Source organism: Cinclus cinclus, chromosome 5, assembly GCF_963662255.1.
Source record: "Cinclus cinclus chromosome 5, bCinCin1.1, whole genome shotgun sequence".
NCBI lineage: Eukaryota > Metazoa > Chordata > Aves > Passeriformes > Cinclidae > Cinclus > Cinclus cinclus.
Window position 1 is genome coordinate 54714399 of NC_085050.1, and position 27477 is coordinate 54741875.

Here is a 27477-nt window from a genome sequence, read left to right on the forward strand (position 1 = left end):
TTGCAGGACAGGAGCTTCCCAGCTCACAGGTGCTTTGCTCTTGATGGGATCTCGTGCAGAGCAGACCAAGGAGCAGTCTGGCACCAGGCAAAGGCTGGGTTTCTCTGTAACCACGATGCCCAGTTTCATTTACATAAGTTAGTTGGTTGTTCCTCCTTGCTTTTTTAAAAAATTCCTGGGAATCTAGGAAGTTATAAAGAAGCCTGTCTTATCTCACACCCAAAAATTCTGGTTCAGGCTAAAATCAGGAAGCTCTGTAAAATGATGCAACTTTTAAACTGAACACATCCCTACACATGAGTGTAAGTATTAAAAATACTGCTGACAGTCATAAATCATGGCAGTTCACTGTGCATACAGAAAGGGAAAAGAAAGCTGTCACTTTGGTGCTTGACAGCACAGTGATGAGCACCATACAAATGGATAGCACTTATCTAATATAAATTAGGTAGTGGTTGCCTAAAGGACTACCATCAGGGAGTACAATGCACTGAAACTTAGGTAAAACAATAATATAATATTTTCTGCAGCAAGAAAGACAGGAGTGCCACAGGAGAGTGAAGTTTCTCTTATTAATGACTAGATAAAATACTTGGTTTATTCCACTTTGGAAAAAAAGCCCAAGACAGCAGAAGCATAGGGAAATTCAGAGAACAGATGAAGCACTGGGAAAGACAGAGAATATATCTGCTTTGTCAGGGAAATAAACTGAGTGTTCTAACAATTCCATATCCAATTCCTCTTTCTGTGTTAAGAGCAGTTTGAAGAACTGCCCCAGTCAGGGCAACATGAGAGAAAGCACACTAGGGGAAATTTCCTGGCCTCTTTCTTGCTGGGCTAAAGGCACAGCAATCTGCTAACCTGCACCCTTGCTTCATCTTGCAGATGCAACATTTCTACCCTTGCTTCATCTTGCAGATGCAACATTTCTACCCAAGTATCAGCACAGGTATTGTATAGGTACCAGCACTTTAATGCTCCAGCTAATGACCAAATTGGTAACTTTGATGTTGTAAAAGAAATTTAAGACAACCAGGAAAATCAATTTTATTTTGCTTTGTTCTAAACAGGGATCTACTCGTTGACATGGATCATTAAGCAAAGTAGAATGAAAAAGCACTAGGAATGACTGAAAGCCTATTTAACAGAGCAGCAGCCATACCTGTAGAACATAACAACAAAAAGACAATGCAGAGTATGTAAGGTGCTGGATGATATTTCCTGTTCTTCTCAGCATGGCTGCAAAGTTCATGTATTCTGAAATTTGTTCATGCGAATCAGGAAGACATACAGAACAGACTGCAGCAATATGGATGAGAGAAAATTAAATTCCATACAATAGTGACACTGAGCACTGTTATGCACGTAGACCCTCTTGTAATGTTTGTTATTACAATCTCTCCTTCACAAGGCTTTGAAATGTGGCCATAAAAAAAAAAAAAAGCTTCATAGCACACCTTGGCAGACAGCACAAGAAGGTCTTACCCCAAAAAATAGTTGTTTTCCTTTCTTCTCCCTATACAGACTGAGATCTAAATTCACTTACAAAATGCAAACAAATAAATATATTTTCATTAAAGATGAATTAAGCATGACAGTCTGGGCTGTCTTACACATAAAAGAGAGAAAAAGAGGTTTTTCCTCATTTAGAAATATACTGCCTTCATGTGTCACAACGGCAGCTGGAACCTGAGCAACGAAACCTGGCAAGTGATCCATTGCTCCAGGTATTTAAATGAGTTCCACAGCATATAGGATAGACATAAAAAGAGAGTTTTTCTGTCTTAAATCTCCCTATTACCCTTCATCCAAATATGTAATCAGAACTGGCCTAAAGCTGTTGAAGCCTGTAAAGCTATGAGTTTTGGATTGTCATGTAGGTAATTCAACCCTAGCAGAGCTTGCACAGGGGTGAGGGAAGCAATCTCTGAGATGCTGCTGAGACAGAATAAGAGCTCCACAGATCCCTCCTCCTGTCCAGGTAGGACAGTCCTTGTTTGATCTACTCTCCCAACAGACAGTTTTTGCTGAATCTGACATTTTTCTTCCCATAAAAAGATGCTTGGCATGCTGGATCAGATCTATGCCAAAAGGCAAGAAATCTTGAAGGAGCAGGCTACCCAGAAACCCAGAACCAAGATTTTTAAAAGAATTTTAAAGAAGTGGCTGTCAAAGACAAGTATCAATTTCAGCAGGTACTTAGTTTCTTCATTAACAAAGTGTACAAAACAAAAAAAAACCACCAAAAACAAACAACAACAAAAAAAGGCAAAAAGACTTTGCAAAACTCTTATATATCCCTGCCTTTTATCTAGTCAATCTGGAAGGACGTACTTTAAAATGCTGTTATAGAAAAGGGGTAGAAATTAAAGCTGATTTTGCAGGACATATGGATAATTGTGAATTCTGGAAAGTTCCAACAGAACTCTCCTTTTTGCAAATGTGACAGTACATAATGTTAAATGCTTTGTGTAGCTCTCAGGCATGATTACAAAAAAAAAATTCAAATAGCAACTTTATGAGTTTTAATGAAAGCAGAAGGTGTCCAGCCTGTGAGAGTGCTTCGTTAAGAAAATTGGCAGGGATGGTACAAAATGAGGAATTTTTTAGTAGGACTGGGTTGCTCAGTATATGGGGCTCAGACTTTTGAAAAACAAAGCAGAAAACCTTTTTCCCTTGGTGAATTTGATTCCTGGCTATTGTCTCTAACTTTGCCAATGGCTATTATATGCAGGTATCCTTTATGTAATAGAGCCCTCTAACACATTTTATTTCCTTGGCTCCCACCAACAGTTTCTAGAAAGAATGTGCTGTTATTCACTTAAATTGGACAATTCAACAATAGTGGAGGGAATAATGGAGAGGAACCACAATCCCTCAAAGTGATAATAACCTGCAGAGATATTTCACTGCTCATTTTTTAACCAAAACCTGACATTTCTCATTATTTCCAAGTGCAGACTACCTAATCCAGAAGTCTATCTATCACAAGTAATTCAGGTACAGAACTGACATTGCAATTATTTTTACTAGTACTAGCCAAAAAATGAACTATGTCTCAATGTGCACAGATCAAATCTCTCCTACAGATATGGCAGCCTACCTGCACTAGAAACTTGCAGTTATTGAAATGAAAGCACACAGCTGTCGATCCAAAGTGTTTAGGGAAGAAAATGTCCCTGTTTGACTCCATTTATTACTTTCCAATAGCCTATCCCTGCCAAATAACAACCGTATTTGATGTTATTTAAGATGTATAAATCCATCCGAAAGCACAATAAATTTATCTCTCATGCAGAAATAACAGTAGCACTAGTGCAAAACACTTGCAATAGAATTTCAGTCCATGGGAAATGCACTGGAGTTTGGTTTTTGTTGGAGACTCAAAAGCATGCCTGGTTTTGTTATAAGCTTCAGGATCCAGGTGAAAAGCACTGAGACAACTTGGTTTTCATCTCACAGCTCTTGTATGAAACCAGTCTCTTGGTGGCAATGAAAAATACTACCTCTGACTATAAGAACAAGAGAAAAATAGACTTCTTGCATATTCTACCAAGGCTGTTCTGCATTTTTCTTTTTGCAATGAGGCGTAGTAAATCTCAGTGGTACCATAGAAAAATTCACGATTCTTGTAATTGTCCTACTACGAATAATCAGAGACCAAACATGTTATTATTATCAGTTACGTCTCTGATGCAATCTGCATTTATTATTCTCCAGGTTTGCAAAAAATAGAGACTTGCTTGGAAGAAATGCAAGCTTTAGCTTATGACAATGGAGTTTTCTTCTGTGCCACAATATCCTTTATGCTGAAAGTGTGTGGGTGTCAGAAAAGCCAATGGAACAGAACTCTCTCAAAATGCTCCCCCAAAATAATCAAATGAAGGTTTTCTTTCCTTGAACTACATTATTACATTTACATCAGATCTTTTCTTACATAAATGCACAAACTGGAATTACTACATTGCTATTTAAGTAAATGATGGGTATTTATGTAAGGCCATCTTCAGTCTCAGAGAAAAAGAAAGTAACAAAAAATTGTAACACCACCATACGTCTTCTGTGTTTATAATTTTTACTGAGGTTCAGTTGAAAAATATTTACCCATTTTGAGGGCTGGTGAGCACAGCTGATGAACAGCACACCATGCCAGTCAGGCATTCATTGCTTGGATGTGAGTGAGGGCAGCAAAGGCTGAGGTGTGATAGTGACCAACAGCCACCAGCACAATAAAGTTGAAAACGGGCAAATGGTGTTGAAGAGTGCACCAGCCAAGGCATTTCTGATTCATATTCTGGCAAGTACACGTGTAATATCATCCAACACACTGCACAACTGGCCTTACCCACCTTCATGAAACCAGAACCAGTGCAGATAAGAGATACAGCAATGAACAAGAGAACAGAACTCTTATCTCAGGAGGTAAAAAGCCTTGCAGAGATACATGGAAAAGGAGAACTGAGAGTCAGAGAAGAGCAATGTGAGGGGAATGCCAGTATTAACAAAAGCTAACAGTTACACGCTGGCTGAAGAAATCTGACTATAAAGAATGTCCCTGGGAGTACTAGAGAGAAGGAAAAGCTTCCCAGCAGGAACAGCATCAGAAAAACAACATACCTCCTAGGGGAAAACACTGAAGTGAACAAAAATCCCTCAGCCTTGTGTTGATATGGCTCTTGATGAAGTTATGAAAGGACCCATGTGGTGTGCTTGCCTATCATAGCAGGATAATGGATTTGGTGACCCAGCAGACCCCTCTGATTCTTATGGTCATATAACAGCAATAAAGCAAATTGCCTGTAGCTTTGTCACTTGGGCCATCTATCAGACAAATGAGGATCTTGGTCTGCAGATCTGAAACATGCACCCCAGTGCACAGCTGTAGGTTTTGGCATGCCCCACTGGTGCTCCCCAGTGCTGTGGGAGATGTGTGGTGGTGGATGAAGGACACCAGACCTCTCATCTCCTTGCCCCTTCCATCTCTGCTCTGTCCTCCTCCTGCCAGTGCCCCTGGGTGCTCCCCCTCCCTGGCCTGCCTCAGAAACCTGGTGTGGGGCACCTGGCTTATCCAGCTGCAAGTCCCAAGCCTTGTTCCGTGTACAGCCAAGATGCCAAAGGGATCTCTGCCCAAAGACCACATCTGAGGCGACCTGGAGCAGCAAAATAACCTCTGGTGATCCTTGTGCAGTGCACAGCTGCCTTTGGAAAGCTGCTGACTTTTGAAAGCAGTTTAACTTCCAATGGCCTAGAGTAAGTGGTCTTTCTAAATAAAAATGTCCATATAATATTAATGAACCACAACTTTATTAATGCCAACCAAGCTTGCTTAAATATTATCATAAATGAGCATATAAATAGCTAAGTAAATGCAAAGATATTTCAGACCTCCACAGGGGATATTAATAATGATAACTTCACTCCGGTGAGACCCTGAAGACTCTATTCGAAACTTAAGGTTTCCTTACTAAAAATACATTGATCCAACAGAGATTTATTTACACCAACCTACTTTTAGTACAGAGGACTTATAACGCTATTACTCTGGCTATATAATTAGTGGGTAAAATACATATACTAATGAGCTTGAAGGTAGAATTCAAGTGTTTTATGGATGAATGGTTCACCCCTCCTTTCTGTAAAGATTTTATACTCTTTACTGTGCTAATTTGTGATACTGGGGAGCAATTTCTTTCCTTTCACTTATTACATGTCCACAAAGGAATAGAAGATTAACTCTCATTTCACCAGCCCTCTGAATACTTGTAATTTCAAACCAGTCTCTAGTGCCTTTCAGTGATGATAATCCTTGATATACCATGTCAGCGCAACTATGAAATTAAAGTACGTTACAGCAAAATGCCTTCCAGTGCTGTTAAAAGTTTTGGCCTCCCACATAGGATGAATCATTACAGTATTAAGTTTTTCTTTTGGCTTTGCTGTCAAGTTCTCTGTAGCAAAAAAACTGCCAAGGGTTTTATAATGGCTCCTGTCACCTTGGCCCCAATGGCCTCAGAAACACATACTGCTGACTTCAGCTACAGCTTTACCCATAATTTCATCCTAAACAACCCCGAGCCCATAAAAGCCACAGAAGAAAAATTCCCACTTTATTATCATATTGAACATGTCATGTTCTTGAAATAAACCAGCATCATGAGACTTTAATCCTCTTTCAACTTCCTATAAATGCCATCAATCAGAAAACTGTCAGCTCAAGTGTGACAAAAAACTTGCTTCCATTCCCCTGAGACCCTGGTGAAACGAGTATTATTAGCCCATTTTCTCCTCTAAAGGGGTCTGGTACAAAAGAGTGAATCATCAAGAAATGCAGTCTCTAGCACAAGATCAATATTGATACATCCCCTGTTGAGAGGCTTTAAAACGCTACCCAACATATGGCAAAAACCTTTGTGGCTTTCCAAAGTCTGTGCTTGAGAAAGGGACAGGAAAAGTGGCTTTGTGACTTCAGCAGGATGTGACAGAGCCTCCTTGCTGCAAAAGTGACCCATATGGGATATCCCTGTGTGCAAAGTCTCTGCTTTTCCCTCCCAATACAGTCGTAGACGATGCTTGTCCAGACTTTTGCCAATCACCGACTTAAAGATCCTTCTGCTCCTCCTTGTCTAAACACAAACTGACCATCAAGCAGTCTGGGGTATTTAAAAACATCTCTACTTGTGTCAAGTTGCTCAGCAAGATGACAAATTCATAGCAAGATGTGCCAGAGACACGGTTTTTCCCATTAGGAAATATCTATCTTGAAAGGGCTGCAAAACATTTTCTCCAGCTTTTGTAAGAAATTAATTTGATCCCATCCATGAAGCTATGAACTGAGAAAATTTAATACACACTTCTTTCCAGACTTGTTTTGCATGGAAGGGGATTTTAGTCATTTTAAGAAAAGGTCCCAGGAGAGCATATTTGGATTGGCATATAATGTAATACTGCTCCATGGCCCCACTCCACTAATTTTCTCCGTTATTCTTTTACAGAAAAGAGCATTGATAGATTACTCTTATGAGCACCTGGTGTGTTTACATAATTTCCTTTATCTTGCATTTTGCCTATCAATTTCTGTCTGCTTACAAGGACTTCAACTTCCTCAGTCAATACAGAGAAAATTTCCATACTTGTCATGCATGGATCTTCTTCAAGCTTATGCAAAGAAATTTTCAGACTAAGTTAATAAACCAACTCAACCAATCAATGCTAGAAGTATCAACAGGCAGGCCCAAAGTCCAAAAGCACTGAGACAGAAATTCTTGCCTGTGGGAACTGCCCACAGTGTAACACAGATGACACGAGATGTTCAGTTAGCCTCCACTTCTGCCATCTTTCTTTCCCAGAGCACCAGGGATGCTGGGGCTTAGCACAGGCTTAGGAAGACAGGCCAAGGGACACTTAAAATATTCCCTGTTTTTCCAAAAATGTCTTGGGCTCCTTTGTAAATTATTTCCTTGTATAAAGTGGCCAAACTCCATGCAAGATGGGCAGATGTATGACTACTACAGCAACCTGAAGAATGACTTCATAGAGAATGACACATTTCTTTCATTAGTAATTTCAAATGTCCCTGTGATTATTAAAAAACAATCCAGTAACATTCATTTAGGAGCTAAACTGAAAGACACACATGATGCTGAGTGAAATCAAACTATCTACCAACTGCTGCTGCCTCCAAAATTTTGGGTTTGGGATTTTGGGTTTTTTGGTATTAGTAACTGACATTTTATGCTTCTTTGAACTGCGTCTTCTTTGGCCATCAGCTTTCCTACGCTCCTCCAAGCACACAAGCTGCAGCCATCTGACAGTAATTGCCACGACAACTGATGCTGGTCCCAAGAGGACAAAAGACAATACTGCCAGCAAAATTCAATAAGCAACGTAATGAAGTCAAACACATCATGGGAAGTTAGTTGTGGTTTCATGGTATGGAGAGTGAGCAATCTGGAGCATCCCTTGAGGGTCCCAGGGCTATCCATGTCCCAGCCTGGAGTATTCTCATGTGTTGCTGATGGTGACCTTAGTGCCCTGGATGGGATGAAGAGATGCTGCAAAGGAGGAAATTTCAAGCTTGAAGGAGAAAGGCAGAAGGGTGATGTCAGAGAAAGGTGGTTTAAAATGAAGTGAGGAGATTTAGAGACAGTGGGGCTGGAAAGGCCATTATAACTCTTAGCCTGGCCTACAAAGAATGTCACACTGACATGGGAAAAGCCAGAGGAAAATTTTCAGAAGACAAATCAGGATTAGACACCTTCCCTCCTCTGCATTTTCAACTTCCTAAGTTTTCAGCTTATTGGCCTTCCCGTCATCTGAAGACAAAAATCTAACAAGTTCTAACAAAATTGAAAAGAAAAAAAGCACATCTGTTTTTATCTACTCAAGTTCTAATAACTAAGGAAAGGCCTTAATTATAAGCTTAGGTCAACTACATGGCATCATTATAAGGCTGATTTGGAGTTGGATGACTGAATTAACTGGACCCCTTACCTTCAGGTTTCTTTGATGTGGAACTTCAATTCAGACTTTCATCATTTTATGATGACTGATTCTGGAGTTATTATAAGCATTCTTCCTTATTTTTTTCTATCAAATAGTAAGTTTTCACTTTCAACTCTAACAAAAATTTCAGTTTCTAATGACATTCAAGTATCCAGCTGACTCCAGCTAATTTAGCTAACCACAGTGATAGCATGGAGCAGACAGGCTAGCTCAGGAGAAGTGGCATGCTAAAAGGAGCAGTTCTGATTGAAAAGGCCTTTAAGTTATCTCCTCATATTTTTTAATTTGTTCCTTATTTTGAGTAAAAAAAATAATCCCTGAATATCATTAAATTCCTCTCTTCGACAATAAATTACTCCATTTGGTTAAAACCAAGCCTGGAAACAGAGCTAAAATTTGTTTGAGAAAACTCAAGTTCAGAGCAAGCAAGAAACCCCCAGCTAGGAAACAATTCTCCAGAAAAACAAATGTTGCCAAGAAAGCTACCTGCAGCCCTGCTGTCAGAGCACAGTGACTCGAGGCAAGCACCACTAAGCCCAAGAGAAAGTGATGCAGACTGCCAGAGAGAACAGCAAACAGAAATAAGGACCCTTTCTGCCCAGATGCAATGTTTATATTAGTGCTGGCAGTACAGCAAGTGGCTCAGCAAGTCCAGCATCAGCCCTACAGAGAAAAATCGTGTGTATTGTAGGCAGCATACCAGGTATTTCACCATATGCAGGAACATTAAATCATCAGTTTTACCTGCAAGCATCACAAACTGAACTTTAAGACGGCACCTCCAGATAGGAACAAACTATCTTGTTTATCCAGATCAATATATCAGTGCAGGCCTGCAGCATTTCTCCTGCTGAATAAAGATCTGGTGCTATTTACACAGAGATAACCTGCACCATTACTATTAAGATTCAGCCCGGTGATAATTCCTGCTGTGTGGGATAGGCTATATCAGTGATCTAAAGGGATGTAACATTTGAAAATTCCAGCAAGGAGCTTATCATTGCCTAGGCAGGGTGAAGGACTGGCATCTCCTGTTTTTCCTCAATTCAGAAGAAAATATTAGTGAGTATGCAAGCCTGTGGGGGATGAGAAAGGTTCTCAGCGAGCAAGCAAATCTTCAGAACTGAACATGAAATGCAGCACTGTGGGAATCATCTTAAATTGCAATAGGCTGAAAGGCGCACAGCATGGTCTGCTCCCAGTCCTGCCAGCCTAGGACAGAAGTCTCCTGGTGAGAGTCTTTACCCAGGCTTTATTTTCAACACAAGCAAAAAGATGATGACAGATCAGCCCCACGAACAGACAAACCACTTGCACCTCTGAGATATGGGGGGAAAAAATAGGGGAAAAAAAAAATCCTCACTTTTTCACAACGAGCAACAGTCCTGACCCCAAACACCAGTTTTGTTTCTGAGGAGGTCTGGAGACCACTGCCCCAGGAGGACAGGCACTTAGAGCCTTTGGGGCACCTCCCAGCCCCAGAGTGTGCCCAGCCACCCTGAGGGTCACTCCCCTGCACCCCTTCACCCCACAGTGTGCCCCCAGAGCCCACGACCCCTGTTTGGCAGGGCAAGGGACAGCAGGCTGCTACACAGCAATGAAGCAGCCAAAAGGATCTGCGTTAAGTGAAGCAGCAGTAGGAAAACACTTTGGGCAGAAGAAAGGAAAGGGGCAGGGGTGCCAAGGCACCAGGTAATTTGGAATAATGCTGGCAGGAGCGAGAGGAAGGGAGATGTGTCTGTGCACAGCTTGCAGCTGTGCCAGCTCTGCAGCCCTGCTGCCTCCCTTCATCTCAGCTACTGCAGCTTTCCACGAAAGCAGAGAGTCTGCTTCTAAACTCAGCTCTTAAAAACATTTCAACACCAAAGCCACCCTGGATTTCTTCTATCAAATAAGGCCTCAGAGCAATAAGCAGTAAACCATTGTTAAAAGCTGAGAAAATGGGAAGAAAACAGCTAATGGGAGAAGCAATTGCATCCAAGTGATTTGTGGGGTCATCTTGGACATGTTGTTTATCCCCCCTGAGCTGAGTGTCCTGTAACAAGCTGGAGCTTCAGGGAGAACCCTTCACTCGTAAGGCCAAGCAGAAGGAGAGGGTATTGCTACATGCTGCTCTGCTCTCTGCTACCACAGCCACACACAGATATTTCATTTTGGGGCTGAGAATAAAACATAGCCCCTGCTGCCAGCACAGCTTACACATACTTAGTTACACATGGAACCATGGATATATTTCTTCTTGTGTTAAACACCCATCAGTAGGTCTTCCAGAAACTTAGTGTTTTCAAGAGGCCTTGTATGCTTAATCTGGTGAAAGACTGCTACTCTTAAAAAAATAAAAATGTGTGTTGTAGGTGTTTTTAACTTAAGAGGGACATGAAGAAGACCAAGAAACTTTCACTTCCTCAAGGCTTTTACCATTCTTCTTTTTCAACTGCTTTTCTTCTATGGATTTTACAATTTCCTCCAGATTGATATAAAATGGAAGAACACAGGGGAATTTGATGGTGTAGCCCAATGGCTTTTAGAAAGCCCTGATTGCTGCCCAAGTGTGACTGTCAGAGCTGACATGTCTCTGTAGCTTTCCATAGCACTTCACAGTGTAAGAAAAAGAACATAAATTTCATGTTTCATGGGGACCTTAATCTTGAGCCTTGTATCTAAATTATGCCAAAAGCATATTATAGGATTAAATTCTCCCATCAGCTAAACCAGTACAAATCTGGTAATTCTATGATCTGAAGATCCAGTGCTAATTAACCAAACCCCCCAAACCCAAGGAAATTAATACAACCAAATAATATTAAACATAAAGTATCTATTTCTCAGTTACCTCAAGGCTCACTTCTTCTTCACAGTTTCTTTCATATGTTGCTGTAGGAATGCCCCAGACAAATAAAAAAAAAAAAATAAAAAATCCTGGGCCAGGAAATTGCTCTCAAGGCTGCAAAACAGTGTTAATGACTGCTGCTTTTCTCTCCAAATATTACTGTAATGGAGTTTGTTTGTTCTTTTTTAATTAAAAAATAATCAAACTTTTTAATTAAATAAACAAACAAATCCTAACATAGCTTATCTGTCTTATCAGCTTTCTGATGTCTTTGAGATACTGATGATCTCCTTGGTCTTGTAGAGACATCACACCTATGAAACTACAGCCAATGCAGTTATTTTTCCTTTTAGCTTGTCACCAGCTGAAACCTTTCTGCTTAGTGGGAGCAGCTGCAGCATGTACTTATCTACAAAGCCAGGTAATTAGGTGGCAGTTTTTCTTCACTGCTTTGGAAATTCAGCTGTTAGGCTATTCTTTCAGCTGAAGACAAAAGTAGCAAAGAGAGGGAAAAAAAATTTTTTTTTCCACTGCAGTAAGAATTAGAGGATCATAACCTTTCCAAACAAGTTTACTTCCCCTGGCTCAGCCCTTAAGTGTGAGGGCCTTCAGAGTGAACTAGAAAAGCCTGTGCATGCTATTGAGCCCATGCAAGAGGGAGATGTGCTCATGGGACGTGACAAATTATTGCCACTAGAACTTAATCAGTAGTGTAAACACATGTTCCAGATAGGCTGAAACTCCTTGTGATGTTTTTCTGTGACTATAGCAGGCTTATTATTAAAATCCCTCTACTGAGGGTGATCACTAGAGGACTATGATAAAGTATTTTATTAAGAGGAAGTCCAAGTACAACGTACTTTTCTGATTTCCTACCAGACAGCTGAAGAGTGCCATTATCAATACCTTGCACACAAACTTGAAAGAGCAAACTTCCTGATTAATTATTTTATATTGGGTTATAAATCCTGCCTTCCCATTCACTCCTCCTTTAAAAAAAAAAAAGTTGATCATTTAAAGCGTCTATTTCTGTTCATTGACTCTAATTTTATTCTGTTTTACGGATTTTTTTTCCGAGAAATTTCAATATTCCGGTTCTATATAAGACTTTTCTCTTAGTCAGGAACTGCAGTCTGCAATAACAGCAGTCAAGGCAGTTCATTCTGCAAAATGCATGTCAGAAAAGGACTGCTGTGACTTTGAAATATTGAAAGTGACTGATAACATAATATGTGAAGCAGAATAAATGCATAGAAATGGAAGTTTCAGCTGAGCAGTCAAAGTATGAACAAAATACACTGTCAGGGCTCTGCCCTGAACGTTCTCCATGCAGGTGGTTACAATGGCAAATTAGTAAATGCACTTTGCAAAAGTGTTTTATGAATAAAATGGCAAACACAGTTTTTCCTTAGCCATATCATCATTTCTGTCTGCTTGCACATCATGTTTAAGTGGAAAACTTGGGTCTGGAAAGGCATTTGATTTTTAGGACTGTCATCAAAACTATGATGTCTGGGATCAGGGCTCTGTTTTACTTTGGGCTAATCTAACACAACTGGCACTAAAGCAGAATATAAACCACATTGTTACACATTGTGCAAGCAAGAATCTCCAGCAGTATCCAGCTGGTTCATGACAGCAAATGCTTCTGTCGGTTTTGACCCTGCAAAGCCTCTCTGCCACCACCAAGTCTTCTTTGGGATTTGGGCAAAGATCTTTCCAATTTTGTGATACCTCATCACCAGAACATTTTTTCCTCAAGACTATGGATGAGTTAGAGAGCGAAGGCTTCCCCACCCTATCTTCATCTTCAAACTATTCCAAACTTCTCTATCCACTGCACTCTGACATACTGGTGACCCTGCTGGGCAAACTGTCTGGCTTCTCCTCCCAGTTTCATCATTATTTCCTTGGGGAGCTGCCTAGAGCAACCTACCCCATGGGATTGCTCAGAGACACAACAGAAGACTTCTCTGGATAGTTTTTTTAAGGAATTTTAGAATTTAGAAACGTTTAGATTTCTCACGTTGCTAATCTCCATCTGCATGGAGCTGAGCAATAAGGAAGGCTTCATCTATTTGCCCTCCAAAAATCACCAAGGAGCGTTCAGCTCCTCCCCATCCTCACTGTGTCTCCTGTCACTCCCTCTGTTCCTGCAACAAACTTTCTTCTTCCTCATATCCGATTTCAGCAAGGGAAGACAGCTCTGCTAGGAAACCTACTACCACTCTTCCCTAGCCCTATATTCTGGAGACTTTCCACAAACTCTTTTTCCCTTTTCCTACCACTGAACTTGGCTCAAGTCATAAACCAAGGCTAGCACCTTCTTTGCTTATTTATGATTCCAGAATGGGAGAAAAAGAGCAGGTTGGTGTTTTACAGCTCTCTGCAGCCTGAGGTAACCACTGTTGCAGCAGTTCTACTGGTGGAAGCAAAACTCTTAGCTCAGATATGGATAAATCCTTCCAGCTGTAATTCCATCAAGTTAACTTCAGCTTTGAAAACAAACTTTATTTTCACACCTTTTATTTTTTAATCTGGGAAACAGGACCAGCTGAAAACAAGCTTTAAAGTCCAGCTAAAGATTAATTACTTTTTAAGGTGACAAAGTGGGTTAGCAAAGATCTATTAGTCTTCGCTCTTTTGCAAATCTTGATCATTTTAACTGAAATAGGCTGACCAGAGTTTTGAGAACTGAGACCAAGAGCTGGGAACCTTTGGCAGGTCGTGCTGGTGCGGGGTAGATGGGCTAAACCCTTACTTGTGGTTTATTATGGTTCCTTCATCAAGGTAGCTGCATGACTGAATCCTTCCCATTTCCAGGGAAAGCTTTGCACTCATTTTCCACTCCACTTTAAAGGCAATGCTGCTGCTCAGCTGAGCCAGAGTGAATAGTTACACTTACTCCTCTCAAGACTGATGCACATGTTAGAGAAGGAAGCCAGAAAAGAAAAAGCTGTACTACAGGACAGTGTGGACTGATGGTAAACCTAATCTCTGCTTCAGGAATTCATAAAAAGCAAGTTCTTGGAGGGAAGCCACTCACTGAGACTTCTTTTAGCTTTACTGTCATCAGATTTATAACCAAGCAATTTCAAATTCTGCAGCTATGCACTTACTCCATAAAACTTTAAAACACATGAACAACTCAGCTTACAATAAATGCTTCCATATAGTTGGATGAGCAACACAGTTTCCACTGACTGTACTGCACACCTCACTGGGTAATATCTGGCCATTTTACATGCCAAGTCTGAGGTGCCTCAGGCTAGACAAGTGGATAGAAAGTAGTAAGAAACAGCAAGTAGTAAGACTTGCAAAGTGTTCTCTGCTGGTAATTTAACACATCACAATTAGACTGTTTTCTTTGGGGTGGTTCCTGGGTAATGATGGGGAATTAATCTGCAAAAGCGTACCCTTACCTGGCTTGCCATTGTGAAACTTTGAATGCAGGGCCCTTCTGCAAGTGAGCATTGATTAGGGAAAAGTCCTAAAAACACAGCACTGTTTGGATGCAGAGGTGCCCTTCCACAGTGAAGCAGGCAGGCAGTTCTCTCTTGCTCAGAGGTCTATGCTGTGTGAGAATGCAAGAAGATCTAATGCCTTTCCTTATGATTTTCTTTCTCGTGCTTCTTCGTGGTGCTGCTACCTCGTGATTCTTTGACTTACCCTGTCAATTAATGTAATAGCATATTTAAAAGGCCCTAATCTGTGCACTGCCTTTATATGTTTTGACTGAGCAATTTTTTCACTATATGTATGCAATAAACTCCAGATCTGCTGCAGAATCCTTTAACCTGTATCATCAATTAATATCACAGGAGATTAAGAAGTTGCTAAAGTCTATGTTTCTGTAGGCATCTCCATCCTTTTCAGCTCCTAGTCATGGATTTACAGTGAGACCTGCAAGCACCAGGTGCAGACCACCAGGAATCAATAAAGCCAGCTCTCCTGTTCTCCCAACATGATGTGTGGGAGCCACAGTTTCTCTGCAGTCCTACAGCCAGCAGCCCCCATGAGCAAGAGAGATAGGGATGGGTAATGAAGCCAGAAAACAATTCTGATGGCAGTGGAGGAATTTTCAGAACCTGGAACTCTGCATTAGGCAGTTAGTGGAAGAGGATGCAAAGGACCAGTGTCAGATCATCAGGCCTTTGGGTAAAGCTATTAACAACGTGCTCAGACAGGACTGGAGAACACTGTAAGCCAGGATCAGATGCTTGTGGGCTTGGTACAAAAAAGAAGAGAGAATAGCAGAGGGAGAAAAGACTTCTGTTAGGGCTTTCTCATGAAGTAATGGATGCCATTTTTTAAAAATCAGAATGAAGCTACATCTTTTCTTATAATCAATCCATTTGAGGTTACAGCTCTTCAGCCCAGATCCAGTGGCCCAGAGTAAGGTGTGCAGAGTGTGAGCACCCTGCAGCCACAGCGGGGCAGGCAGCTGGCTGAGCAGCTCTTTCTCAAGGTGAGTTTCCTGGCATGAAGGCCAGCTGCAGTTTGGCTTGGAGGACCTGGGTCAGCAAAAAGGAAGATGGACATGTTTTGAGACTTAGGGCCTGGTGCAGTTCCCAGTTTTACCCTTTCAAGTCTCACATAGACAGCAAAAAATAGGATAAACTGATTATTTTTGATGGTCAAGACATATTACCTTGGGTATGGTTAAATTTTTTATTTAGTATCCTGGTTATCTGAGAAATGACCTTGTTACTACAAGCTACTTTGAAGTTAAGGCTTTCATTTACAATATCTGAATAAATTAAGATTGGATTCTCAATGTCAGATTGCTCATAAACCTGGAATGAATTTTGATTTTTTTTCTCTCACTAATGTAATTTCAGCTATATCAACATGTGACACGGTCTAAGAGCAGACTCTCAAAATTAAACTCTTCTATTTAAATTCAGGAGGTTGCTTGAAGTCAAGTATTTCTCCCAATTTGTAGAGTTTCTTAATACTCTGGAATTATTAGAAAAAATAGTACTTTGGGTGGATTTTACTAGTTTGTCCACTGTATGTTTTAGTGTTATAGATACAGCTCAGAATAGGATTTCAATTCTTAGGAAACTACTGAGACAAAGCAAAGTTGATCTCTTACTATGGCTTCCACTATTCTGTAGGTGATCACCAAATTTAATAATGAAAAATCCAAGTACGTCATTATTGTTAGTACTCTGCAGGCTTAGGGCATAATCCAAAATTTACTTTCCATATAGCTGGTAAAAGATTAGTCAGAGAATAACTGACACTTTATTGGGTTTTCATTAAAAGAATATTTTAAAAAAATTAAAAATAGGGGGTTCTTCTCAAAGCAAGAGATACACAGTTCCATGGGTAGAGAAAAAGAAATCAATGTAGTTAGGAATAAAGTAATTTTCCTTGCATTGGAGTCTTTGGAAATAAGTGACCTCCAAGACACAGAATGGAAATTTAAGGAGAGAGAATTAATGGTGAGAAGACAGGAAGAACATATATTTATGGCTCAGGGCAGGAACTTTCCAAGACTCAGGATTTTGCTGATGAGATGTAAAAAGGACAGGAGAATAGCCATACCATTTATTTAAAGCAGTGGGCTAATGATTTGCTAGGGGGCAGTCTGAAATGCCATACAATGGCTCTCCTCTTTCCTCCGAGGTTTTGGATATCTGAAAATGCACCACTTGCTTCTAGGGAGGTGTCTTTGGGCTTGCCATGAGGGAATCATTATAAGTGCCCATTTCCTTTTCCCCCCTTAGGACAAAACAATGTGATTGACTTCTCTAGCAACAGCACAAATTTGCTGTGACATTTTGTGAATCATGTCAAATTCAGACTGGGGTTTCTGCAGAAGATTTACAGCAGTTGTAGCTTCCATACATTTTGCCCCCACATACCCCCCTCCCACAGACAACCACCAGGAATTCTAGAAGTGTTGCTGCTCCTCTTGGGATACAGATAACTTTAGGTGTCCATGAGCTTGTGCTTGGCTGGGGCAGTTGTGGAAACAGCTGATGAACAAGAAAGAGTCACACACTATGGGCTCTAAAGGCAAGCCTTTTCTTTTTCATTTTTCCTACTGTCACTGTTTCCTTTTACCTAGAGGGCCAGATCACACATGGATGCTCTTTGGAATATGAGGCGTGCAGAACAAGTAGTGACTTGATTTTTCAGTGGTTTTGGGTGTTGACAGGTTCCAGTTACTTAAGCAAAAGCTGGCTGCTGGCCTCTGCTGGGCATGGAATTAGTACTTCCCATCCCTTTGCCGCTAGTGTGCTGTGTGGCCAGGACTTCAGTGCCAGAGAAGAGAGAGAAACAACAGAAAAAGTGGGGACATGAACAGGATTCCAGCACTTTGCTGCCACCCCTCCTTGACCCCCACCAAAAGCCAGGCACAAGCACAGCACCTGAGCCATTGCTGCAGCACTGCAGGAAGCACAGACATCCTACAAAATGCTCTGAAAAGTGTCTGCAATTATATTTATACCTCCTAGGGGTGCAATGGAAGTTTTAAAGTTTAAGGCTGAAAAGAATTCTTAACAGGTGTCAAATTTGCTGTCACCACACAGCTCCTCATGAACTAAAAGACACATCCTTTTCAAGCTCTCCTAGGAAATTTGGCAGTTCCTATTATAAAAGCCCCTGTCATTACTTTGAAAGAAAAATATATAGAGAGGGAAAATGGACATGCTGCTGGTACTCAGCAGGTTAAGTCTTAGTGGCAAGGGAAAGAAGACAGCAATCTACCTGAGCACATCACCTGGCTGCCTAGCGGCACGGCCAGTTGTGTTTGTTAACATTTACAACATGAACGAAGTCATCAGGATGGCTACGACACGTTCATCTTTCAGATATTACCCAGCTTATTTTCTACATTATTTGTGCTACAGCCACATGTCTATTTTCAGGATGGACCCAAAGCATCTGTTTTCAGAGAAAGCATTAGGCAGGGGCTGGTCACAGATGCTGTGTGTGACCCCAGCTGGCTGCTTGGCCATGCCCGTGCAGCAAAAAGCCAATCTCGTACTGCAGTCAGGCCATTCACTGCCACTCATGTCTTTGTTTTGGTATAGAAGGGATTTTTTTCCATGTGAAAAAGAAGGGTCTCAAAGACCCTTTTTTAATACTGCTCCCTGTTGGTAAACTTTACCACAGTGTTACCTTGACTGCAGCTGACACTGCGTAGCTTTAGAGAGAAGGGGTGAGTGTTTACACCTCTCTGTCTTTTCCTGTTTTTCTGGGAATCACCTGAATGTTTGGAAAAGGTACTGAAAAGCTTTAAACACGTGCCTGTGCTTCCTGCACAGAGAACAAAATCTCCTGTAAGCTTGCCAGACCTTTCACAGCTGTACCCCAGGGATTTAACACTGTGCAGCTTATGGCTTTATATGAAATTTCTTAAAAGGGCCGGTATTTTCACATAAATATATTTATTTTGGGAAAGATCAAGAAGTGCCAATATATTTTAAACCAGTACCCCACTGCATTAAAAATGAGAAATATTCATGTGAGCATTTGCTAATCCTATTCAATGAATCTATTACTCTCTCTATTTAGCATGCACACTGCAGCTGCTGAAGGTTGTTGAGCCTTTTCATTAGGAAGAAATGTAAGGATGATGTGTAAAAACCACATGGATGTAAACTTAAGGAACAGTACAGAAGGGTGTTAAGAATAAAGCCTTGTTAGCTACCTTGTAAGCATGATTTCTCCTTCATATGTTTGTTCCTATATGGTCTTTCACTGCTTTAAACTGAAAATTTATATTTATGGACATAATTAGAAATGCTATATAATATACACTCATAATGCAGATATAAGAATATAAGCACAGCATCACACACATTTTCAAAATATATATCTCAGGCTCTCTAAATTCTACAGGAGGTAGTACCACTCCAAGCAAATTCCAATTTCTCTGTTCAGACATTATTCCTGCTAATGTAATGAGTTATTTTCTCACCAGTGCTAAGTAATGTATAGCCATCCAGATCCTCCTGCAGCCCAATATCTGACAAATAATCCCCTTCTTCCTCTACTTGAACTCTGACAGCTTTAGCAGGAAATCAAAAGTGAGTGCCTATGATCCCTGATTCCACCAGGGGACAACATATGACCTTGGGATTTCATTTAAATCTCCTGATGCTATGGATTCCCCAAGCATAGAGTGGAAATAGCATTTGCTTTCCTGAGAGATGCTAATATTTAAGTATTGCTTTGAAGATCCTCAGATAAAAATACCTATATATGTGCAAATTTTTATGCTTCCTTCTGCTTTCCTATAGCTCCAAGATATAATAACACACTGAAAAGCCAAAATTTTCTTATGAAATAAAATTGTACTTGGAAATGTCAGGCCTGCACAGACCAATGATCCAGGAGTCGCTGAAGGCAGTGTATCAGAAGAAGCTGTAACCCAGCTGCTCCATGTGCAGAATACTGCGACCAGGAAGAAACTCTCTTACCAGAAGCAGCCACAACCATTTCCCTCCTATGCCAAGAGCTATACCCAGTATATAAGCCCTGTCCCAAGCAGTCTCTGAGGGCACTTAGGATGCACCCACCTTGATTTGCAGAGAAGCAGTGGTGGGCATGGAGAATGCAGGCATGAGCCGTGCCGCGTCGCTTGGCGGTTTCACTGTGTTTAGTAATAAAGACACAGACTGTGAAATTCCCTAACGTCCTCCAATTTTTGTACCCAAGCTTACATGGATAAGGCTGTGGACAGCTGGATGACTTAACACCTTGACAAGCACCTGAGAACTCTAACTGGTGGAATAATTTCTTCAAAAGATTACAGGAGGGAATTCCTCCTTTGTTTTGCATGAAGACCCCAAACAGTAGAGTGCCAGAGATTTTAAGCAGAGCCAGCCTGATCACAGCTGGAATATGAGAGAATTACAGTGTTTGGTAAATATTTGCCTCTTTGTAATATACAAAGCATAAACAAGTTTCATTAAAATTATTTTTTTTTGTTGAGCCTGTGAAATTTTTTATTATGTTCTTGCTATATTAGCAAAAATTCAGCAATATCAATCCCAAAGTGGAACAGATTCAAAGAATCCAAGTCTTCTCTGTTCATGCAGTAGGTGTGAGCAGAGAGTGATTCCTCTGGATCTGCAGTGTTACTTACCGGCTACTTTCTCCCCCATCACAGTCTTTGGACAAAGGCAAAGGCAATACCCCAAATTAAGCTTATTTTTTATGTTTACCTGGAAGCCACACAACAGAAATCCCATTGCAGCAACTGTAAAATTTTGCTTCATACACATAACACAAACCACAGAAACCAGGCTGAGAGACCAGATTCAGAATGAAAAAAAAAGATCAGGAGACTAGCTCATGTCTTCTCCTAAACACCAAACTGCAGATATTACACTTTTTAAAAGTTTGTTATTTTTTTTAACATTTCACACACGTCTTGATTTAGGAATCAGTACTGGAGTGAAGCACAAATACTGCAAAGGCACAATATATACAGTTAATTTAGTATTTCTGATCCCAATAGAAACACAGTACCAGTAGCATCTCTAGAGATGCCACTTTTGTAACCTAAGAGACTGATTAGTATGGGGATAAACACCTATGCTTTTGGGTACTAATAGGTGTCTTTCCACAAAAACATCAAATGTTCTTGTTCATCCCCTTTAGTTTTCCCATCAGTGTCCAAATTCACTTATGTTTTCTTTAAGAAATAGCTTCTGTAATAGAAAAGGTTGAGTTATGCTGACTCTATATAACAAATGAAGCAACCCTTTCCTCATTTTCCTGCTAATGAAGTTGAGTTTATCTCATTAATGTTTTTCAAAAGAAACAAGAACAAATAAGAGCAACACAAAGTGTTTTTAATGAAGTTTCTAGAAAAGTGAGTAATTCAGTGTCTCGGAGAAAATGAATGCGTACACAAGAAATGAAGCGGCTTGCAAATACAAAATGTTTTTCCTTTGCCAAAAGTTAAATTGAAAGAAGGGTCCAGAGCTGAGAGAAACCTTCCCTTTGTACCTGCTCGTCCCACTCCGAAGGCTTACCTTTGTGAGAAGACGTCTCGGTAGGGGCTGCCGTGCTGCAGGGCGATCCCGTACCCTCTGTCCGCGACAGTGTTCCCGACCGTGTAGAAGGAGCACTCCGCATCGTTGATGGCCACATACTCCAGCACCGCTGCGTCCCACACAAAGGCATAGTTCCCGTGTTTCACCTGTGACAAACGGAGGAAAAGCTCAGGCTATGGACTGCCAAGTCCAGAAGGAGGTCAGTGCACCTGGAAATGGGGCAGTCTTAGCACAGTCTGCTCTTTGAAGGAAGTGGGGTTTTGGTGCCCAACTGCTGCGAGCACCAAAGGTGCCACACAATGGTGCCATGAAGGGCTTGGGCTGAGCACCTCAGCTGAAACTGAAGAAATGTGACCTGAAAACAACGTGCCACCAATGACATAGTGCCATGGAGGAAATATGGACTGTCTCTTTTCAGGGAACAAAAGAAACACCACGCTCCCTACCGCAATGCTAAATTCCACATGAAAGCCCCCACTGTTTTTCCTTTGAGCTGTAAGAACAACCATTTGGAGGAAGGGTAGATATTCCCACTGGGAGGAGCATGGCAGGGTAGGCATGCCTCTCCAGAGGTAAGACCACCATTCAGGATGGTCCACGTTTCAGTCATGCTTCAAGCTGTGACAGACTTCACAAGACCCATTTGTCTTATGGGTTCTGTGGGCAAGATCACACCAAGTAGATCTTTTGGAATTACTTCTCTCAGCATGAGGCATTTTCACATATCTTCCAAGATTTTCACAGAACAAGACCATGTAAGCCATTTTAACTGCTTGACTAAGGTAAATCCAACCAGATCATTATACTGAAAAAGATTTTAAAGTAACATTTCCCTATCCATTCAAATTTGAAACAAATCCCAATTTTTTAAACATTCAAAATATGTGATGTACACAAAATATAAGCTTTTATTCAGAAACAAGCCTTTAATAGCAGTCTATACAAATCAATTAATTTCTGCTTTCCAGACATATCATGTTTTTTCTGAAATAAACTGTAATCTCTAGGTTCTTTACCAGACTGAGATCTTTTGCTGGTTTTCTGTTTCTTTGGTTTCTATGTTAGACCTGAAGAACCCCTTTGCTTTTTTCCTGCTCCCCTGCTTGGCTTCATTTAGCTTTTTCCCTGTGCTGTATTAGGCAACTAAGCTGTAAAACTAGGTTGACTCCATTGACTTTGTGCATCTAATGGGAATAAATACGTGACAGCTAAGTGAAAAGTAAACAAAACACAAAAAGGCCATGTGGGGCCAGGCAATCCAGAGAGAATTCAAAACCAAGTCAGCATATCAAAGTAAGCAATGTCAGTACATCATTTAGATTAGGCTTTGACAATGTAGATTATGTTTTTAAAGACTGTTTACATATAAAAGTTACTGAAGCAAGCCACACCGTCTGCTTGCTCACAAGATGTAGTGCACAAGGAACGACTGTATTTGGGACACATGCTTTTTATACTGCAAGACTGGCAAGGGAATATTTCCTATTTCTGTCTGTAAGCATGGGAGGGGGAGAATTTCTGCAGATTTTGGAGCAGAAAGAGAGCCATATTATCTGTGGACTCCACAGAACTCGCAGTATAAAGAAATTTCTTTTCAAAGTGCACACACAAACAGTGCAGGACTAGGCCAGTTTTAATCTTCAGGCCCTGGAAATTGTCAAGAATATTTTTTTCGCTCCTCCCAGCAGAGTTTTAGGTCTGTCTAAACAGGCAGGGAATAAGGGATAGAAGTGAATTTGCAGTTAACAAACAATACAACTTGTATGCTTGTCCTACAGGTACTGCCACTTACAGAGCTCTTCCTAGCATGGGTTGTTCTGATCTTCCTACAGGCACCACTTGAGTAAGAAATAGGATAACTGAGAAAAAAGACCCTCCTAGGAGAATTTTAACAGGATAATGACTCAGCCTGAAAAAGTGATGTGCAGAGAGCAAGGGAGAGAAATAGGAGACAAAAGCAGAGGATCAGAAGTGGGCAAATGAATCCTGTAAAGGATCAGATAGACTTTCTGAACAAAGGAGTTAAGGAAAAGGGGGTTCAAAACCCAAGTAATTTTACATGTGGGACATAACCTTTGAGGTAATGGAAAGAGCAGAGGGTTATGTTTTGACACCTGCTTTTGTCCTAACCTGCCTTTTTATCATCCTAGTGCATTGAATTCACCTAAGTGCTTGTAAGGAGACTTATTAACTGCTCAGCTGGTCAGGAAAAATTCTCTTGATTTAGCTGCCTTGCTGTAAAACAACTCACAAAGAGAATATATAAAAGTGGTAAAAGCACTTACTGTCAATAATATCTGTGATGAAGTGGTATGTATAAGATCCTCAGAGCAGAGCTGATAATATCACGGTTCAGGCTCCCACGAAGATATTACTTTTCATAGATAAGATCACAGTGAGCCTCAGTTAAAGTACATGGGGCACAAAAGAGATTGGAGAGCCAGAAGGGATCATTCCCATCACCTACCTTCAGCACATACAACTCCATGCATTAAAAGACATCCTTTTAGCATTTTTGCCCTATTCACTTAGTAAACGGAGGCATTCAAAACCATAGGAGCAAACCTAAGTTGCCACTGTCATGCTTGCAATCTTTATTCTTACTATTTATTTTTTATGTATAACTTTCTTATGTCATTCCCAGGTATTTTTGGTCTGCAGTTCTAAATACTCACTCATACTTTGGGGCTGATACCTTTCAATTATTGATGGATCTTCCTGTTACTTAGCTGAGCTGGATATAGCTGTCTTTAATATCTCCTTGCAAATCTATCAGTTCAACCCTCCCATTAGCAATGACACTACTTTTGAACTGTCTCCAATTCTTAATTTTTATGCATGGGAGAAACACCTGTTTCACTAAGAGAGAATCAGTTATCTGCCAGCTCTGGAGCTATAGGATTTCCTTTTTAGCATACTCTTTTTCTGAGAATTGGTTTAAACTCCTTGTCCAGGGATCTTTCACACAACTCAAGACTGGTTTTAGCCTAAAGGACTAAGAAGAAAATTTTGCTAGAGCATAGAATACTTGAAACACTGCTGATATTTCACAGATTTTCTGATATTCAGAGATTTCATAGTTACACTATGGAAAGAGGAGATGATGCTCTCTGTAAAAGGACAAGGGAATTTCAGAACAAACTGTCAACTGAAAACTTTTTTCCTTCTGTCTATCCCTCTTACCATGGGAAGCACATATTTTGCAGCTGTTCAATAGCTATGCAGAAGACTTCTACTTTTGGCTTCAAAATCAACAGCAAAAATTCCAGCTCTGTATTATGACAAAAAGTTAAGGGACTTACATTCAGCCAATTATGGGAACTAAATGAAAGCAGAATATTCTTGGAAAAATGATGGATCCTTGCAACACATGTAACTCACTACTCGCAGAAGAACTGAATCATTTCCTTATCATTATATTGGCCTTTTGTGTAGAGAGAACAACAGTTCAAGATGTTGGCACATCTGGATGCTGCTCATACATGGCCATGCAGCCCTGCATCGCCAGGTAGGTGTTTGTAGGAGGGCAGCCACATTATGATTCTGCAGCATTCCCAGCTCTCCAATCCACCAGGGCTTGGAGAACTGACACTTCATTCTCCTTCCCTGTGGCTTCCTGCCTGTCACTATGGCAGATGATAAAAAGACTTTTTGAGTATCTGATATCTATTGTCATAGGGGGAAAAAAAAAACACCCCCCCCAAAAAAACCAAACAAAACAGGCAAAATTGAAACTGTTAGTTGTTCTTCAGCATATTTTGAACTCATGCACTACAGTGGTCATTAAGTGAAACCAGGAGGTGTGGTAGCACACAGAAATGCTAGACTTGATTTAATGGTCCTGTGAGCAATTCTGAAGGAGTTACACTAAAAAGGGTTGTTACACAGAACAGGAATCATCAGCACATAGATGTTCAAACTATTTCTATGGGGCTGTTATATTTCTATTTTTCTATCACTGAACACTTCCTTTTCATACACAAGATTTTTCTTTGCTGATGCCCTGTCTGTAGATACTAGCAAAAATTTATCCTGGATGATTCCACCAAAAACCCGTTGAGTTATAAGAGGAAAACATTTAAAGCCATTACACTGTTGCATACGCACATATTTTATGCCAAGAGGGATGTGGATAGTATTTCTTGTTACAGCTAACCCGCTCATGCAGAGTAAGTTGAATAATGTATTTGTGTACAACTCTGGCATTCTAAAAGCACATTTCTAGGTCTAGAAAATGTTAAATCTTAGAAAAAATAATTGTAAGTAAACAACAACCAATTGCTGCAATTTTTCATACTTGTATTCTTGGATAATATCTTTTCTGTATTTTGAAGTCCTCTATAAAAGAAGTACAAAGAATGCTCATGAAAGAAAAAAAATACACAATAGAGTGCAGGTTAAAAAAACTGGCAGTTATTTTTTCTGCAGACCTCTTTTAAATATTTCATCATACATAACATGAGTTAACTGTTAAAAAAAACCAATGGAACTCATAAGGCCAGGGAATCTTAAGTTCAAACTAATTAAAATGATGTTAATTTTCTAGAAGAAAATCTGAAAATTATTAGATAATGTTGATGAAGCCCATTTTCTGAACTCTCTGTGCCTACACCCCTGAGACAGTGGTCTTGCTTTTTCTACTCCTTTCCATTATCAGTCAGGTGCCAACTGCTGAACACCTTTCCCTACCTATGAACTTGTCAGCTGTAGTATTTGATGCATTTTAGCCAAAAAACAGAAGCATAGCAGCAGCAGCTTCAGCTCTGTCCTAAACCAAATCAAAGACACTGATTAATTACCTGTTCCCTACAGCACTTTGAGGGTCCTGTTCTCCAAAATGGGCCATTCCACTGCAATGACTACACAGAGGAACAAGCACCATTCAGTGCTGCTAGCTAGACCTATGCCCATCGGTGTGGAGGTAAGACTTGGGCATATATAAATACATAAATCAAGTTTTTGATACACTTTTGCCATGTTCAGCAAGTGTGCAGGAGCTACAGCCTGCAGAGGGCTGTGCTCCTCTCTACAAAATAGCCTTGCCAAGGCTGCTATTACACAAGGAATGAAGGAGAGGGGACAAAATTGGATTAACATTTGCAAATAGATGAGCGAGAGCTGGTATGGGTAATGTGGACATTGTACTCCAAAATGAGGAAGGGAAAAGATGAAATCTAAGGTGGAAGCCTATATCTAGATTTTCAGATTGTCAGATGTTGGCAAACAGCTTGACGGCAGTCACAAGAGAGGGTTTTTTCAGCAGAAGGGAATGGAAACACTTTCCACAATCATCTTGCAAGAGACCAATGAAGTTGCTGTTTATCAGACTGCAGCAGAAGTCGGATCTGCTTTCAGAGAAATTCTTATTTGCTAATTTGATTTCCTCAGGGGACCAAGGTTTCAAGTCTTGGTTTTGTTCACAAAGAGCACAAATCTAGCTAAGTTCTATTGGGATCCCAGTGAAACAAAACCTTACATTTCAGCTTTGTTGAATAAACCCCACTGACTTAAAAAAGTAAGCATTTCCGTACATCCAAAGTACAACTTTGGCGCTTCTTGCCTCACATTCTTGCAGGTCAGCACGTGTGGCTGATCTGCATAACTTAAGAGTGAAATGCAGTCATGCAATAAAGGAATCTGAGTCTGACTGACACCTCTTTGCAGTGCAAGACAGGAGCTGGATTCCAATTGTGGTATTAGAGCACAGAATAAAACTTGATATATATACACGTATACATATAAAACTATTTAGTCATCAAGGCAACCAGCTACGGCAATTGCTGCTACTACTACTACCATCACCACCACCTTTAATATGTAATTTTTCAGGGTCTATAGAAAGTTATTCAAATTCAGGGGCCACTATTTGGAAAAAAAAAAAAATTGACATGTATTCTTTGTACTTAATCAAACAAAGTGTGGAATAGTTTCTAAAAGTATCATTGAGCCCAGGAGAAAACAGCAGCAGGAAAATCAAACACCTGGAAGCTTAGGGTAAGAAAGAAGATGTTAGAAATCCTAGCCTCACCTCCTCTTCAGTATGAAGCCTATCTTTCATTACAGTGCCATATCAGCTTGAATGGCATGTCTATTTTTTACACATAAAACTTAATCAGGAAA

At 40.4% G+C, this 27477-nt stretch overlaps 1 protein-coding gene across 2 annotated transcripts in view; it reads right to left on the reverse strand.

Moving 5' to 3' along the window:
• The window catches only part of GRID2 (glutamate ionotropic receptor delta type subunit 2), a 680288-nt gene that overhangs the window by 42208 nt on the left and 610603 nt on the right, over positions 1 to 27477 (reverse strand). For both annotated transcript variants that reach the window (XM_062493839.1, XM_062493838.1), the window contains one exon: positions 21337 to 21503. In XM_062493839.1, coding sequence (XP_062349823.1) covers positions 21337 to 21503 — 167 coding nt within the window. The remainder of the gene's footprint in view (positions 1 to 21336; positions 21504 to 27477) is intronic.